At 41.8% G+C, this 17,166-nt stretch overlaps 1 protein-coding gene across 1 annotated transcript; it reads left to right on the forward strand.

Moving 5' to 3' along the window:
• The first annotated feature begins 8,727 nt into the window (after positions 1-8,727).
• Positions 8,728-14,668, forward strand: PLK2 (polo like kinase 2). Its single transcript, XM_042028307.1, has 14 exons — positions 8,728-9,043; positions 9,479-9,586; positions 9,748-9,864; positions 10,053-10,182; positions 10,464-10,551; positions 10,835-10,930; positions 11,154-11,352; positions 11,445-11,592; positions 12,003-12,100; positions 12,743-12,866; positions 13,114-13,354; positions 13,451-13,580; positions 13,667-13,777; positions 13,898-14,668. The coding sequence occupies exons 1-14, from the start codon at positions 8,819-8,821 to the stop codon at positions 14,087-14,089; spliced, it is 2,007 nt and encodes a 668-aa protein (XP_041884241.1). The 5' UTR covers positions 8,728-8,818; the 3' UTR covers positions 14,090-14,668.
• The last annotated feature ends 2,498 nt before the right edge of the window (positions 14,669-17,166 follow it).

The raw sequence follows: 17,166 nt of genomic DNA on the forward strand, positions 1-17,166 counted from the left end.
ACCTCCTTTCAGGCAGTTGTAGAGGGCAATGAGAATTCATTCCCCTGAGCCACCACTTCTCCAGGATAAACACTCCCAGCTCCCTCAGGTGTTTCTCATAAGACTTTAGATGCTTCATGAGCCTTGCTGTCCTCTGGACACAGCCCAGCATTTCAAAGTCTTTTTTGAAGTGAAGGGCTCAGAACCAGCAGCCTCACCAGTGCTGAGTACAGGGGGACAACCCCTGCTCTGGTCCTGCTGGCCACACTGTTGCTGATCCCAGCCAGGATGCCATTGGCCTTCTTGGCCACCTGGGCACACTCTGGCTCATGTTCAGCTGCTGTCAACCAGCACCCCAGATCCCTTGCTGCTGAGCAGCTCTCAAGCCACTCCTCTCCAAGACTGTAGGGCTGCATGGGGTTTGAAAACATTTGTTCCAACCACAAATGCACTTTTTAAAGTGCTCTAAGATACTTGAAAAATAACATTCACCACATTGTTTTCCGCCTAGGTGACCTTTTCCTGTTTTCTTGCAAGGCACGTACAAGTGTGAACTCCTTGTCTTACTGCTGAAAGGGCAGGAACCAGAGTTTCTCATGACTGCACACTCTCTCCCTCTCTCAATTAGTACTGCTCTTCTTGAAGTTTCTGTAAGTACCATACATCTAGCCAGAAGCACCACCACCAAGGAGCCCTGATTTTTTAAAAATAGGTATGTTTTATGCAAGTGTTTATTGGAGGATTTCCTTCATCTGACTTATCAATTCGGTATTATTTGGAATGCTGATCATGACTCCCTGTCGCTGCTTGACAGATAAGTGAAAATTGTCCATGTCTCTTTAAGTCAGGAGTTTGCTGATTCTATGCATCTTAAAGCTGTCATCTAAGGCTAACAGTAATGAGATAATTAACAAAAAATCAGGAAGCTTCTAGTGGCAGAATCTCTGCCATGAGAATCTAAATATATAAACCAGACAAGGGAGAGGTAATATTTTTCATAAACTTGAGTTGACATATCTAAAAAAAGAGACAGTTCTTTAGCACACCAGCCCTTCTGAAAGTCCAAAATAGAAGCAGAAACTTTTGAAGCTAAATTCAGACTTCGATAGGAGAAACCTCACAGTTCACTGTGAAGGTCACTGCTACACATTCACTGAAGGAAGTGATCTGCTCTACTTGAAATGAGAGCTAAAATTAGCTCAGACCCATCACAAAAATCCAATAATCTATGCTGTAGGCCAAGCTATCACATCCTGTTTCTAAACTTGTACTTGCAATATTTCACTTCCTTTCCAAAGGCTCACCCAGATGCCAAAGCTTCTCTTTGCATTGCACAGCTGCCATAATTACTTTGTGTTCTTGTTTTTAACTTGTTGTAAGTTCTGTTGAGTGTTATCTTTCTGCATTATTTTGCTCTGGGGCACTACTATGCTCTTCAGACATGGAAGTGTGGTGTATGTGTTACATGATAAATGTGCTACGGTTGATCTGTGCCAATAATAACTGCTTTCAAAACTTAAAAACAACTGCTTCATGTCAAGTAATACAGAACATTAAAGGCCAACTGAGAACCCACAACCAAAACCTGCGTAAACCATCAATTTGAAATAGAATTAAAGATTTGATAGAACTAAAATTTTCCCCAAATGCCCCCTGTGTTGGAAAAAAATGGTTGTGTCAGTCTGTAGCTCTGGAAATGAATTTTTGTGTTCCCTTTGGGTAGTCCTAACTCTCTCCTCTCAGCACAGATGTGCAGAAAAGCATCTGCTGTGGTGCTGGGAGGTATACAGATGTTTTACTGCACAGCGTGTGTCTAGTCTGTCATGGCAGTGGCATGCCTGGAGGGCAATATTTACCCTTCTGACTAGTGTATTTATCATTTTGCCAGTAGGTTTTTTCTCATAGTTCCGGCTTTGTTTGCATTAGTCAAAAACATTTGCCTGTAGGTTTTTTCCCACCGATGAGTAGCTTTACTCAAGGTACTGGCTTCCCTAGTTTAAAAAGCAGATGTCCAATAGCTGTCTAAGGTTTTTGGTCATTGGTGGACCATACAGCTAAATTCAGGAAAAGGAAAGTATGGCACTGGCCATACACCCACCTTCCCCTGATGGCTGATGTTAACAATAGCTTTAATCAGAAAGGCATGCTGGAACACAAGGATCAAAGTGAGTTGCTGAAAAAAATCTAGTGGGGATTTTCACTTTCACATCTAGCTATTTAGGGCATCCTTTTTGTTCATCTTTTCTTTTATCCATTCTGTCTTAAATATCACCTGCTCTCATTTCTATTCTTAAAGAGGCCAGCAGACCAGACTTTATATGTCTCTGTTTCCTAGGTGTCTTAGCTTTCTTTAGAGGCCATTGATCAGTGTGTGATCTATTTTCATTTGGTACACTGACTTTACTATTTACATGCTCCAACTCTTCAGATCAGCAGTCAGGACAAGCATAACTCCAATAAACTAAATTTAGTGCCAGCCACTTTTAAATATTTACATAAATGTAGAAAGTACTTTTACCTGTAAAAACTGTAGATATCAATATAAAACACAAGGTAAGAAACACTTAGAAAAGCTTCTGATGTATGTAAAACAGAAAAGAGTTTATTGAAAAGTGTGGTTAGTTCTCCACAGAATCTCTGAATACATGCCTCTGTCATGTCAAGACTTCGATGGTAACATATGGTATTAAGTCTCCTTACTACATGCTTTTTTAAATTTTACAGTTTTTATGTTAGAGTGGTGTATATAAGAAACCTAGGAAAGATAATAATTGTTAATTAGGTTTAATATAAACCCAGTGAGAAAGAGAGGACAGGATGTCCTTCTTTCACAGACAAGTTTGTTGCTTCACTTGCCTCTGACAACGGCAGCTTTCAGCCCACTTTTTCTTCCATAGACTCTATTCTGCTCTATTCAGGATTGCTTCTGGCACATCTTGCTTTGGTAGCAATGAGCTCCTCTTGTACCTACAGTGGTGATAGGAAGTGTTGGCTTATATCCAATTATGCAGTAACTCATTTTTCTGTAGTCCCTCAACTCTCCTACCTTCAACTCTTACTCCCCAGAGTTTCTCCATATCCAAGCATTCTTAAGACATGCATCCCTGTCTTGCTCTGTTTGAATATTAGCTGCAACTGTTGAGGATTAGGAATAATGACTTGTACTCCTGTTTGCCAGAACATTTGGTTCTTTGTATCTGTTTTATTCTACAATCCTAGTTGATTAAAGATAAGACAACAAACTTTTACAATCTCCTAACTGTTCTCCTCTTGTGCTTCATGTTTATAATACATAGTCAGAAGTGGCCTGTACACGTCTAGTTACTGGCAGTACATGCATAAAAAACAGATATGGTTGCTCTTGACAAAAGAGAGTGTCACGGAGACAGATAACCTATGACATAGGCTCTTACATCATATATCTCATAACTCTCTTCCTGTGTTGTCTGTGTTATCTGAGCATTAGTAACATTGACTTCTGCCCTTAGGATTCAGGAAGCTGCTATTCTATCCATAGAAAGAAAATAAGAACTTAGCCAAATTGGCAAGCAGCTGTCCTGTCCTGTATCCTGCAGTACTTGAAGACTGAAATTAGAAAGGGTAAGAGAGATCAGAAAGGGAAACTACTGACTGAAGTACTGACCTCTTTGTTCTGTTTAGAGGATTTTGACTACCCTTTGGCATTATTTCCTTTAACAAGGAGGTTTTATGTGTAAGATATTTGGGCATTGAGAAGGGCTAAATTTAAAAAAAGCCAACACAAAAGATTCTAGACAGTTCTTTTAGGGCATAAAACACTACTCCGATTGTTCCTCAGGTTTGAAGCTAAGTGTCTCTAATACTGGGCATGAAGCTTTACCATCACACAGATCTTTGTTCCTTCTGCATGATCGATGCAGTTGCATAATGGGCCTAGCAGTCATTTATACAGGAGGCAGGCTAATTCTGGCCATAACAACTGTATCACCAGCACGGGGTATCTCAAGTCACAAAGTTTCAAGCACCTTAAATGGGATACCAAAAATCATCAGAAGCAGTGGCAGGTCCTGAAAAAAGATGCTGATGGCAGATGAGGTGGACACAGTGCCAGGATATCTCCCTAAATATCTTGTGGACAGATCCTTTTTAACTAAGTGAGCACTTAGGAAGGTTCACATTGCAGAAAAAGGCAGAATTATTTTGATTCCTACAGGACACTAAATGAAATATTTGCATGTGTTTGTGCTCATTAGGTTTAACAGTTTCTTATGGATAGGTAATACAGTTTGCACTCTTGTTTCTGCTCAGTGCATTTAAAGGTGGAAAATAGTGGACATAGAGGAAGGAAATCCTTCATTGAAGGAAATTATGTATCTGACAGTACGCTCTTTTAAAACCTTTAAAGGCAAAAGCTTTAGAGTCTTTACTTTTGCAGCTTGGAGGTTAGTATAATCTTTGTTTTGGTCAGGCATATGCAAGAAAAACAAGTCAAGCTGTGAAAAAAATGAGAAAAATAACACAATGTGCGAACCTCTGGTCTGACTTCACTTTTAGAAGTAGATACTGTATGAAGGTGTTACTGCACTTTCTGAGGGCAGGGGCTAGTGCCTGAAATAAAGCTGTGTGACATTATTCAACCCAAGCAGCACAGGGAAAGAATGAGAGAGTAGTGAGGGTTAAGAGGAAGGTGAGTCTCTTTGACATTGTCTTCGCTTGACACTGACACGTGGCTGGAGCTATATTATTTTCATACTCTATCACTGCACTGGGGGAACACCTGTCAGAGCCATCCATCCATCCTGACCATGTAAGTATGCATTAAATTCAAAAAAATAGAGTTCTGTGTCTTTGGGGACCAAATATGGGATCCTATAGCTACCACAACTGCAAGCCTTTCTTCCTGCCAGCCCCAAGGAGCTTAAGCTGAACAGGCAGGGAGGGAACAGACCTTGGCACCACTCCAGAAGGAACTAAAATCTAGCACAGCCTGTGTGACCACTGCCCTAAACACCCTCCTTTTTTTTGGGAGATCTTTCTGGGAAAACATATGATTGCCTTAAGCTCTTGGTAGTCTGCCTGCTTTTTAATTAGTAGATCAGTTCAAATGAAACAGCAAAAGAATTTAGGTCTTTGGAAATGTTGCCAAGCTTCAAACAAAGAAAATTAAAATACATGAATTATAGCAGAAACAAGTGCTTTGCACTAGCTCTGCAATGATTTAAGGAGAACAAATGGTATCATACCTGTGTGTAAGGACAATCTATGACAATAAAATCCTGCAAAGGAAGTGACACACTGAAACTGCATGGCAGCATCAGAGCAAACGTTTAATTTTATACCTAGTTCAACTTTTATGTGTTTTATACTTTATTTGTTAAGGATGCCTATGCTAGAAACTCTAGAAAAGAATACTTTACTGGAAAAAGAACAAGTGCCCTGGAGAACAGGGGATGTGTGGAAAACAAAAGCAGAGAATGCAGAGACCCATATGGGGTGGTGAGAAAAGGCTGGTGTGGAACTGAAATTTAAGAGGATAAGTTAGGGAATAAGCCAAGAAGAGAAAGAAGACTTAGTCAATCAATAAAGACTAAATTGCAGTAGGATTAGCAATAGTTTCTCAAGACAAGTCACAAAGGATCATGAAGAACTTTGTGTAAAAGCCCCAATTTTAATAACACATTTTCTATATGGTGATGTTCTGGAAGGAAGCTGCTTATATATGTTGATACATATATCCAGTGAAGATGCTATTCAATGAACACGTTAGTTTGTCCCATCTTTAAGTAGAATACACTTCTTTTAGGAAAGACTGCCATAACCTCTCCTCAGCAGCTGAGGGCACTCCATGACCAGCTAAATGAAAAACATAGTTCTACCAAAAGCTAAGCTGAGGCAGGAGAACTATCAGCTAACCTGATAGCAGAAAGCAAATGATGAGGCCAGCCAGGTAAAAGGTCAGGGCTGCCTGCCAAACCAGTCTGGGCTGCCACCTGAGCCCAGTAGGAATTGTGTCTTCACCTGTAGGAGTTGAATTTACTGAATTGGCTCAGATTAGCATACTGGGGAGGCAAAATTATATTAGTGGCACCAAATATTCAGAAAGTTCAGTTGAGAGTCAGTCTGGAGCCACGTAGATGGTGTTGGTCCTGATTTCATATAAAGCTTTTGTTTCCCTGGCAAAATCATGGCCATGAACACAATGACAAAGCTCTGTAGTATTCATGAAGTTTGACATCCAGGATTTAACTTTTTTTTGTTAAATTTGGAAATTTAAGGCTCTGAACATCTTACTTTCAGAATGTTAGGGTAAGAACAAGCAGTTCCTGAACAAACCTTCCTCCCACAAGCCTGGTTAATCAGGCAGTTTCTGACTCTGTCAAATTCCTATTCCTCATCTGAACTACAGATTTATGCACACCCAGTCTTCCCAGACTGGGTAGTAATTTGGCTTTTATGAACAGCTGTATACTTGTGTCAAAACGGAGTTGCAGGAATAAGTGATTACTTTTTTTCTAGAGACAGAAGGCATGCCTGAGGCCTGAGTTTGGGCTAGGTTTGCCCTGTTTCTTGGCAGGGAAAATGTAATGCTGCATACTGATTTGGCTACAGAGCTGCTGCTATCTTAGCCAGCTTGCAAATAAGCTTCGCATGCAGTCTGCAGGTACACTTGAGCATTCTGCTACTGTAACTTGGAAGAAAAAGTGGGAGATTACAGAGCGCAGGCTAGGATGGCTTTCCCTTGCAAGATGTAAGAAGGTCAGTTTCAAACATTTACTGTAATGTTATTTTATCCAAGAGAGAACCTTCAGAAGAAAGCAAGTTTGCTTTGTAAAACCTCACAATAAATAGTATGTTAAACTTGGCACCTTGAGATAAGTATTAGGTAAATGTTCCCTATGCAAAAGTGAGAGAATTGATCTTCAAGTAACTGCTGCATGGGACAGTCCAGCAGCTTCACGGCCTTTTGCAACTCAGAAGGAACACAGCTTAAATACCTTGTTTCAGCAAAGTAGGTGAGAAGAAATACTGCCAGTCCTGCTTACCAGAACACTTTGTGTACTTAGCTTTAACCATGTGCTTTTGTCCTCTTAAAGTCAAGCTTAACAATCTTCCCTAAACCTTTACCAGACAAAGCTTACTTTTCTTACATTTGCTTTTTACCATGTGCAGTACCACTTCTTTCCAGCGGAGGGAAAACGTGTACTTCTATTCTGCCTATTTTCCCCTTTCCCCATAAGCCTTTCAGCGCCGCAGACCAAAGCAATGTACTGACACTAAACAAAGCATACAGAAATCACGTTTATATTAAGTAACTTATTTTGCAAAAACAGGTACTAATTTGGAGAAAGGTAAAGTTATGTGAGGGTAAGAATATTTGTCTAGGAAGTCAATGCTTGTAAGACTAAGGGCTGAGGGGGCACACGACTGAACAGTGTCTGTGTATACCAATTTTTCCTTCTTATTTTTACCTCTACCCCTATGGTTAATAACTAGTAACACTAATGTGACTTGACGAGTCTTTGCAGAGTGAGTTAGGAAGGCACCTGAATGCAGCAGCATATGCCCATTAAAAAACTGCAGACGGGCAGAAGAAGAGTGTACACAATACAGTATATTTAACATTTGAGCACTGTTACCTTCCTAATGCAATACCTATGGAGAGAAACAAGTAAACAAATATTGTTGTTCTACACTTCTGGTGGTTTTGGCTGGGGGGACTTTGTGTGTTAAGGCATGCATCCTGCTGTTGACAGTCTAAAATAAGTATATTCTGTTATTTTAAGATGTGAAGTGAGAGATTTTCAGGGACTGACACTGAAATAACTTACACAGTTACATGCTCTGAAACTTGCTCCTACTAAATCAACTAGTCTTTGATTTTTACCAGCAATGAAAGTATTCTGTCTGCCAACAAGAAAATATTACTTCAGAAATGTGTAACACTCTAAGAAAATAATGAATTTTGGCACTTTTGCATCTTCAGAATGGAGAAATGCAAAACTGTTTCACATTTCAATATTTTTCTCCCAGACCATGCTCACTCTTTAACAATTGTCTCTACACAAGCACTTAGATCAGAGGTCCTATACTACAATTGCCTTCCAACTTGATTTATTTGCTGCTTATGAAGAGATTTTAGAGCTGACTCTTGTCAGACAGCTGTGGGGGGTGTCCCTAGGCATGGGCTCTCCTTACAAAGTGAGGGACAGGGTAGCCCCTTAGAAGTGGGGCATTCACACCAGTGATTTGCACCATCTGAACAAGCCCATGGGCCTCAGCTCCATGCTGGCCCCGTCTCTCCGCTGTGGTGGAGCTCCTTTGGCATAGGCGGGACAAACTCCTTCCCTTCCTCGCATGCAACAACAGGCACGCTGCTCCGACAGGCTACAGCTCGGATCGTCCATCGCCAACCCACGCTGCCCCGCACGCAGCAATCCTCGAGTGAGGAAAACACATCTTAGGCTGAAGCTCTCTTTGTCGAGCTCCCACACAGGACTGTAGCGGCCGGAGGAGCCTCTGTCGCTGCAGGAGGACAAGAGAGTGGTTCAGCCCCGTTCGCTCCGCCGCTCCGCTCCGGCCACACGGCTGGGGAAAGGAGGGCAGAACAGGCCAGCCCAGCGCTGCCCAACACCCCTCGGTCCGTCCCTAGGTGGGGCGGGGAGGGGCCCGGCCAAGCCGGGCGGGAGGAGCGGAGTCCGGGCAGGGACCGCCCCTCAGCCGTGGGGGCGGAGCCGCCACCCGCTATATAAGGGGCGAACGGGGGCGCTGCCCGGCGTCGAGACCGGAGCGGGTGGGGTGTGCGGGGTGCCTGGGGTGAGGCCGAGAAGGACAGGCAGGACGGAGCCGGCGGGGTGCGGTGATGGAGCTGCTACGGACTATCGCCCACCCATCGGGCGGCGGCGGTGCCAAGTGCTGCGAGGCAGCGGCGGGCAGAGCGGGCGGCGGCGAGTCGCGCAGGAAGAAGGCGGAGGAGCCGCCGCACCAGCAGCCGCACCAGCACGGCCACCCCGCAGCCGAGGTCTCCCGGGTTATAACCGACCCCACGACGGGGAAGCGCTACTGCCGCGGCAAGGTGCTCGGAAAGGTAATGGCCGCGGCGAGCCCCGTGCCCTCCCGAGGCGACGGCCGGTGTGCCCGGCTCGCCGCCCTTCTCGGCGGGGCGATCGGCGGGCGCTGCCCCTGCGGGGCTGCGTTCCCCCGGAGAGCGGAGTGCGCCGCGCTGCCGCCCGCGACCTGCCCTGCGCCGCCCGGGCCAGGTGCGATAGGTCCGAGCGCCCTTCCTGCCCCGCAGCCGTGCCTTCGGCTCGGGCGAGCCCGCGGGAACGACTTGGATGGTGCATGCGGGCAGTGGGGAGCGCGAGCCTTCTGACAGACGATGAACCCAGAACCTGTTCTTAGAAAATTGCCCTTTGCTGAGGAAGTTGCGCTTCTTGACTAATACATGAGCTGGTGAATGACTAAGTGCGGGACTGCATTTTATACCCGCTCTAATTGCATTTTTTGTCCTGTGTCTCTCTAGGGTGGATTTGCCAAGTGTTACGAGATGACAGATTTGACATCAAATAAAGTTTATGCTGCAAAAATCATTCCTCACAGCAGAGTAGCAAAACCTCATCAAAGGGAGAAGGTATGTATGCATGAATGGTTTTGTTTTTTTTTTTCTTCTTCTCAAACTCTTTGTGTGCTGGATTGCCTAGCCCTTTTCCTGAAATGGTTCTGACAGAGCTCAACCTTGTGGAAGTAAGCCTAACAACACCTTTTTTCTTTCCCACTATCTTGTCTTTGCAGATTGATAAAGAGATTGAGCTGCACAGAATGCTTAATCATAGACATGTTGTGCAGTTTTACCACTACTTTGAAGACAGAGAGAATATTTACATTCTTCTGGAATACTGCAGTAGAAGGGTGAGCATCAACTGGGAGAAATCCAGTATTTACTTACCTGGAATCTGCAACTAATTTATGTGTCTGATGTGTAAAAGGTATTTTTGTGGCTTTAGTTGTTGTTTCTCTATGTACTCATTTACTTTTGCTTAGGTGAATCTTGTGCAAGAATGGTCAGTGACATTTCTGCCTTTGTTCTTCCTCTGCAGTCAATGGCTCACATCTTAAAAGCAAGGAAGGTATTGACAGAACCAGAAGTACGATACTACCTCAGGCAAATTGTGTCAGGGCTAAAGTATCTTCATGAACAGGAAATCTTACACAGGGATCTTAAACTAGGTAAGTTCTCCAGATCACCAACTTCAAAACACACTCCTCCAGCCCTGTCAGTATTGTACCACTTTATCCTTGTATGGCGACAGCTTGTTTAGTAGAATCAGCTTAGTCTATCTTTACAGTGGAAACTCATAGTGCTTAAGGGATGACATTAAACATTCCTAATTAAAAAAAAAAAAGTCTTGGCTAGCTTCTGGCTTTGAACAAAGTATGACTCAGCACCTGTGGCAAATGCATTCCTGTCTTGCCAGAGATGGCCTAACTGGAATTTCTTTGTCTGCCAGGTAACTTCTTCATCAATGAGAACATGGAACTGAAACTGGGTGACTTTGGCTTGGCAGCTAGGCTGGAACCACTGGAGCACAGGAGGAGGTAGGAGCATTAAAAATGTATAGTCTAGTAGTAAATGAAACCAAATTGATATGAAACTGAGAAGTCATGTTCTACAGCAAAAGCCAATACTGCTGATAGTGCTTCTCCTGTATCATGAAGACAAAATGAAAAAACATCTATGTTATCAAAGTTCCTACAGCTCCTCTTTAGGTGTCTCAAATTCTTGTCTGAACTTGAGAGGAAAACCTGACCCATGAAAAATAGCTCCTTCCCCTTTCTGTTTGAAATACTGACCAGCTCTATGGTGTTTTTGATTTTTCAGAACAATATGTGGCACACCAAATTACCTCTCTCCAGAAGTCCTCAACAAACAAGGGCACGGCTGTGAATCTGATATATGGGCCTTAGGCTGTGTAATGTAAGTACTTCACTGCCTTTGAAATATAATATGTCTATCACTGGTGTAGGCTTTTGAGGGTTCAAAGGGGATGCAGTACTGCATCTATTTACAGCCCTTTGTGCATGTGTAGCTCAAATGCAGAACTGCTTAGTGTTGGGAGATAGATAAAGCCTTTTTTTGTACTTGTACACACAAGTACAGAGAGTGTGTAAAATAAAAGTTTTCCTTTGCCTTTGAACAGGTATACAATGCTGTTGGGAAGACCCCCATTTGAGACTACGAATCTTAAAGAAACATACAGATGTATAAGGGAAGCAAGATACAGCCTGCCTTCATCTCTCTTGGCACCTGCAAAGCACTTAATAGCTAGCATGTTGTCAAAAAACCCTGAAGATCGGCCCAGTTTAGATGAAATAATTCGACATGAATTTTTCTTACAGGTTTGTACTGTCTACTATCACTATTGTAGTGGGAAAAAATCCACACAAAAATGCCCTCTGTGGTCTAAAAACTTCTTGTTGCATTTCCACAGGGCTTTACACCTGATAGACTTTCTGCAAGCTGTTGTCACACTGTCCCTGATTTCCATTTATCAAGTCCTGCTAAAAATTTCTTCAAAAAAGCAGCTGCTGCTCTCTTTGGGGGTAAAAAGGATAAGGCCAGATACTTCGACACACAGAGTAAGTTTCAAGCCTTGCTACAGTCCGCCTTTGTCTGTTGCATCTGTGTCGTATTAGTGTACACTTGTGAGATGGCAGCAGAACACTTATATTTGTGCTTCCCTGGGTTGGTTTTGTCCTCTTTCTTGAGAAGTATAGATGGTAGCCTGCCCACCTATGCCAGCTTTCATACATGAATGCTTCTTACAGCATCCGTATCTATACTGGTCATCTGTTAGTTTGTAATATCTACTGAAATTTAGTCTCATAAGTGATTTGTATATAATGGCATCACTGCTCTGGGAGACTGTGGCAGGCTTAGAATAAGCTACTGGAGAGACACAATGTGTTTTCTGCAGCTAACTTGTTATGCTTTCTATAGTTGAATAGCACTTCCAGATTGAGTTAAGTATTTTTTTCCTGTATTGCAGACAGGCTAGCTAAAGAAGATGAAGAAATCTACAAGCTCAGGCATGATTTGAAGAAGACATCGATAACCCAGCAGGCCCCCAAACACAAGACAGATGAGGTATATGCAAGTGCAGTTCAATTTAAATCCAGCAACAGTTGGGTGGAGTAGCTTTAATTAAATTATATTTGACTTGGCTATCAGAACTGGGGCTGTACACAGCATAATCAAGCTTAAATGATTAGCAGAGTTGCTTTAAGATGGCTTAACCAAGCATCGCCAAGGTATGGTAGCCTTTGTAGGGAGACTATAAATTTTGGCTTTTGAGTAATTATAGTATCTGCCTAGACTCCACTGTTGCCTGTGTGTTAACTTGTCTGCCAGGTGCTATTTCTCAATATTGCAAATACAGGGCTTCAGTTCATGATTAACTAGGGCATTTTAAAAGAATAAATTGCTGAAATCTATCTCTTACCATTTGGTGTTCAGACCTGCACACAGCTGCTCCCTTGCTAGGTCAGGAGAGCAGAGAACTGATTAATAACCTGTGAGATGCAAATTGAAGATCTGAAGAATGGAAAGACCTGGTGTGCTGCTCTAAGCTCAGTCTACCAGCAGCTCTTTGTACTTTGTGCTCTTTGTACATGAATACCAGTTTGCCTAGAATTTATCATTTGTTGAGAAACAGGAGAGTCATGCAAAACTTATGTATAAGCCTTGTCTTGTGTTGTGTTTGATGTTTATGTCTGACATCTCTTCTAGGAGATTCAGCCTCTTATCACAACAGTGGCAAAGCCGGGAGCATTGCCAGAAACTAAGCAGATTGGAGACTCCATTCGGATGATAGTCAGAGGAACTTTGGGAAGCTGCAGCAGTAGCAGTGAATGTAAGTGCAGCAAAATGTAATCTCTAAGTCTGAATCCCACCTTTATTTTCTTCATATCTTAAAAGCTTGAAACAAATGTCTGCTTTTATCCTCTCATTTCTTGATGTTATAAAATCCAATATTTTTGAAAGATTTAAATTAGAAAGTCATTAAGGCTAAATTTCTTAATCTAGGTAACTGAAAGGTTTAGAATGAAAATCTGCTCTCTCTCTCTGGTCTTGTCAGTCTAAAAATCCTTCCTTTTCAGGTTTGGAAGACAGTACCATGGGAAGTGTTGCTGATACAGTTGCAAGAGTATTGAGAGGATGTCTGGAGAACATGCCAGAAGCAGACAGCAATCCCAAAGAACTGCTGTCAGCATCCTTCCAGTGGGTTACAAAATGGGTGGACTACTCCAACAAGTATGGCTTTGGGTACCAGCTGTCAGATCACACTGTTGGTGTCCTCTTCAACAATGGGGCGCATATGAGCCTTCTGCCAGACAAAAAGTAAGAATCATTACAAATCCAACAACTCACTAAGGCAGTTTAAACATGAAATATGTTTCTCATCACTAACCTTATTTTCTTTTTTTCCTCTTTCAGGACAGTGCACTACTATGCTGAGCTTGGCCAATGCTCTGTCTTCTCAGCCACAGAGGCTCCTGAACAGTTCATTAGCCAAGTAACAGTACTGAAGTATTTCTCTCACTATATGGAGGAGAATCTCATGGATGTAAGTTCAGCACCTTCAGGGTCTTGAGCTGTAAAAATAAACTAAATGTGAACTGAGTGCTTAATATAGTCTGTTCCCTTTCCTAGGGAGGAGACTTGCCCAGCCTAACAGATGTACGCAGGCCCAGGCTTTACCTCTTACAGTGGCTCAAATCTGATAAAGCATTAATGATGCTCTTCAATGACGGCACGTTTCAAGTAAGTGTGGTAGCATCACCAGAGGAAATGTCTTAAAATACTTTATTGCAATAAAACTAGCTAAGTCTCAGAAACTAAGAGGAGAAAGTAGACAAACAGCAACTCACTTCTCTTTTACAGGTGAACTTCTATCATGATCACACAAAAGTCATAATTTGCAACCAGAGTGAGGAGTATCTCCTTACCTACATAAATGAAGACAGGATATCCACAACGTTTCATCTGACAACTCTTCTGGTTTCTGGATGTTCATTGGAACTTAAACACAGAATGGAATATGCTCTGAACATGCTGCTGCAGCGATGTAACTGAAGGAACTGACTCTGTTAAACCAAATGGACTCTCTTGCTCACTGTGAATCTGCAGTGGAGATGGTGGAGCAACTAGTATGTTGATGATGGATGTGTGGTGGTACGAAAATGTGACTGTCCTAGTGTGCTGGGCACACATCTATTAGAAGCCTAAATCTACTGTTGGACTAAAATGTTGTGACAAGGAGTTCCTCGGATCATAGTTTTCCTTGCTTCATGTGTGTTAAAGATATATTTGACTTGAACTCGGAGCGGAATGTGTCTGCTTGCTCTGTAAGAGAGCACCTCTGATGGAGTTAAACTGTGAATACAGATCTGGAAAGGGAGGGATGGGAGAGCTCCGTTGTTGGGGATAATTGTAACAAGCAGCTTCTGGTTGCTTAACTGTGAACTATGGCCATACTGTTTTTTTCCTTATTTTTCAAAAATACCCACACTTGTGGCTGGCAAAGTGCATTCCTTGTTAATTTTTTTTAATTTATTACAGCCTAAAGTGAAGTATTTATTACATTTTTTTTTGACCTTGGCATTTTAAATATAAATCTGTTGGCAATAAAGAGAATGGAAATCTGAAACATCATTCCCTACTTTTTCTCCGATATAATTCAATATGCTGTACTTTGCACTACAAAATGTCTTGCAGGTCTTCTTTATGCTATTTTTAAAAAGTCTGGTACAGGCCTGGATCTGAATGGCAGGCAGGTTTGTCTGTGTCTATGCCCACTTGCAGTCACGAACACCAACATGGCTGTTGTTAATTCTAGCTGCAATCCTAAAACAACTGCTGATGGAGCCTACAGATTAATGACGTAGGCCTTGACACTTAGTTATTATCTTAAGGGCTTAAACCAAAAGTATGGATCTCTTCAAGATCCTGCATCACAAAATTGGTGTTTTACACTGACTGAAAGGAACTCCTTACTTCTGGATAATACTTAGGGAACTGTAGAATAAGGAGCTGTGTAAGCTCTCCTCTTCTTCTTGTGGTAGCATTGCTCTTATCAAGGGCCTGAGTATCCTGATACCTCAACAGCAGAATGACTTGATCATACCTATCACTCCCCCTCTACTGTCCTTTTTGTGTCTTTCTACCATTGGTTAAATGGTAACTCCAGTAAAGTAAAATCAAAAGGGTGAAAAAATTAAAGGGTGACTTAGTGTCAACTTTGGACTTACTCTGCCCAACTGATAACAATGAGCAACCACCAGCCTTACTAAGACTAATTACTATTTATTGTGTGCACTAAGTTTTCTGTGAAGTAGCTCAGGACAGCTGAGACCAACATCGGGATGGCCTCCTGCTTTCTGCAATCCTACTGTTTCTGAACATCCACTTATGTGAGTAATTGCTTTTCAAAATTGAAGGCAGTGCCATTTGTCAGTTAAAACTATGCAAATAGGTGCAGTTACAGAGAAATCACGGACTCCAGGCAGGGGGAAATTGTCTCACTTGTGGACTGGGCTTGTTTCTCTTAGATATTACGTAGCACCTGGATCTGTGTAAACACATAGCTGTCTTCAAGTAACAGTTCTGATGCAACAGCAAGCAGTTCAGTTGCTTACTTGACCTATTGTTCCTGTAACTGAATGAGGCCTGTTCTGAAAAACATCAATTGCCATCAGTGTATCAATCACAGCAGCTGAATGCAAGGAACAGGCAGAGTAACAAAATGCAGACTAGACAAAGTACAGATGTCAATCTGAAACAGCAAGCAGAGGAGTTATTGCTGGCTTGCTTAATCTTGCAGCAAGTGTGTATAAATGTGATTGGGTTTGTTATATTGAATACCATGCATTAAGTAATATTTATTTACTTCTCAAGTCTAGACAGGAAGACCCAATTGAGTTCTTCAGATGGATTCATTAATGTAACTCTAGGCAGTTCAGTGAAGTTAAATATATACTTGCTATAGTGAGCAGAATTCAGCTTCCCAGATGTCTACTTTCTTCAAGGGATAATGGCTAATTTTATTTATAACTCATGAGAGGCCATGACTTACCTAACTCCATTGCACACCTACGGCTGCTGTTGCGTTCTTTTCCCTAAGGAAGTAAAATCTCTCTTTTTGTTTATGACACCAGTAAACATACAGTTTGTGTGCATTTCAAACACAAAATTTACTAGAGCTATAGTATTTCACATGATAAAACCACTTTTTGTTCGACTGTGTGCTAGAGAAAGTGCAAACATTTACTTCAGCTGCTATGATTTCTTTGGGTACAAAAATCATGCTTGCATGGCTGTAATTCAGGTTTGTGTAAGCAAATAAACTGACTTTTAATGTAGAATATTTAAAAGTGTATGTAAAGGCCCTAGGATGCTAGTTGTTTGTGGATGGATGGTTGAAATATACCTCACTAAAATAAGTTAAGTGTATCAGCTTTTTATATGCATTGTTTTATATGTTTGGTGGTTTCTAAATCCTTATGTATCTTTCTGCTTAGTGCAGCTTCTGCTCTGTATCTTCACCTCACTTTTTATTTTCACATTGTAAAGCAAGGAAGATGTTTAGATCAGGTTAAGGAGAAATATGTTTTTCAAGGTACCTTTGTCCTGATCTCTGAGCCCAAGGAGGGAAAGCCGCTTCAAAATTCTTGGTGTAAGAATTTGCACCAGGAACAAAATTTCTGAAATTCTTTCTCAGGGTGGATCCCGTCTTAAATAAGACACTGTAGTGCACTACTTGGCCTTCTTTACTTAAATACATAATGCCCCTCTTGTAATTCTGCATATTGGAAGATAAATATTAGAAAGTTGCTGGTCTATATCCTCTGCATAACAAATGTCTAGCCTTCTCTTGAAAGATGTGGTCTGCATTTTATGCTGGTCCAGCAATTGTTCTGATCTCTTATATTGAAACTAAGAGAAAACAGCATAAAATTTAGTTTGGGAGTGTATGTACTTGAAAGGAAATGTGGGGATTAAAAGATTACGTGAAAGTTAGCACAAAGATTTCTCAGGTATGAATGCTGGACACAATGAAATGACATTGACAAGAAAGAAAGAAGTCATTTGTAGTCTTATCCAAACATCCTTATGAAGTTTGAAAATATATTTTTGCAAATATACACACATAT

Source organism: Corvus kubaryi, unplaced genomic scaffold (genome assembly GCF_017639235.1).
Source record: "Corvus kubaryi isolate FWS band 111438036 unplaced genomic scaffold, C.kubaryi_AGA036_p1.0 37308, whole genome shotgun sequence".
In the NCBI taxonomy this organism is placed as follows: domain Eukaryota; kingdom Metazoa; phylum Chordata; class Aves; order Passeriformes; family Corvidae; genus Corvus; species Corvus kubaryi.

Bases quoted from the DNA above. Each gene is read 5' to 3' on its own strand.
- PLK2 (XM_042028307.1), top strand. From the start codon at position 8,819: ATGGAGCTGCTACGGACTATCGCCCACCCATCGGGCGGCGGCGGTGCC. The intron at 9,865-10,052 runs GTGAGCATCAAC...CTTCCTCTGCAG, and splicing joins TGGAATACTGCAGTAGAAGG to TCAATGGCTCACATCTTAAA. The intron at 12,867-13,113 runs GTAAGTGCAGCA...CTTCCTTTTCAG, and splicing joins CTGCAGCAGTAGCAGTGAAT to GTTTGGAAGACAGTACCATG.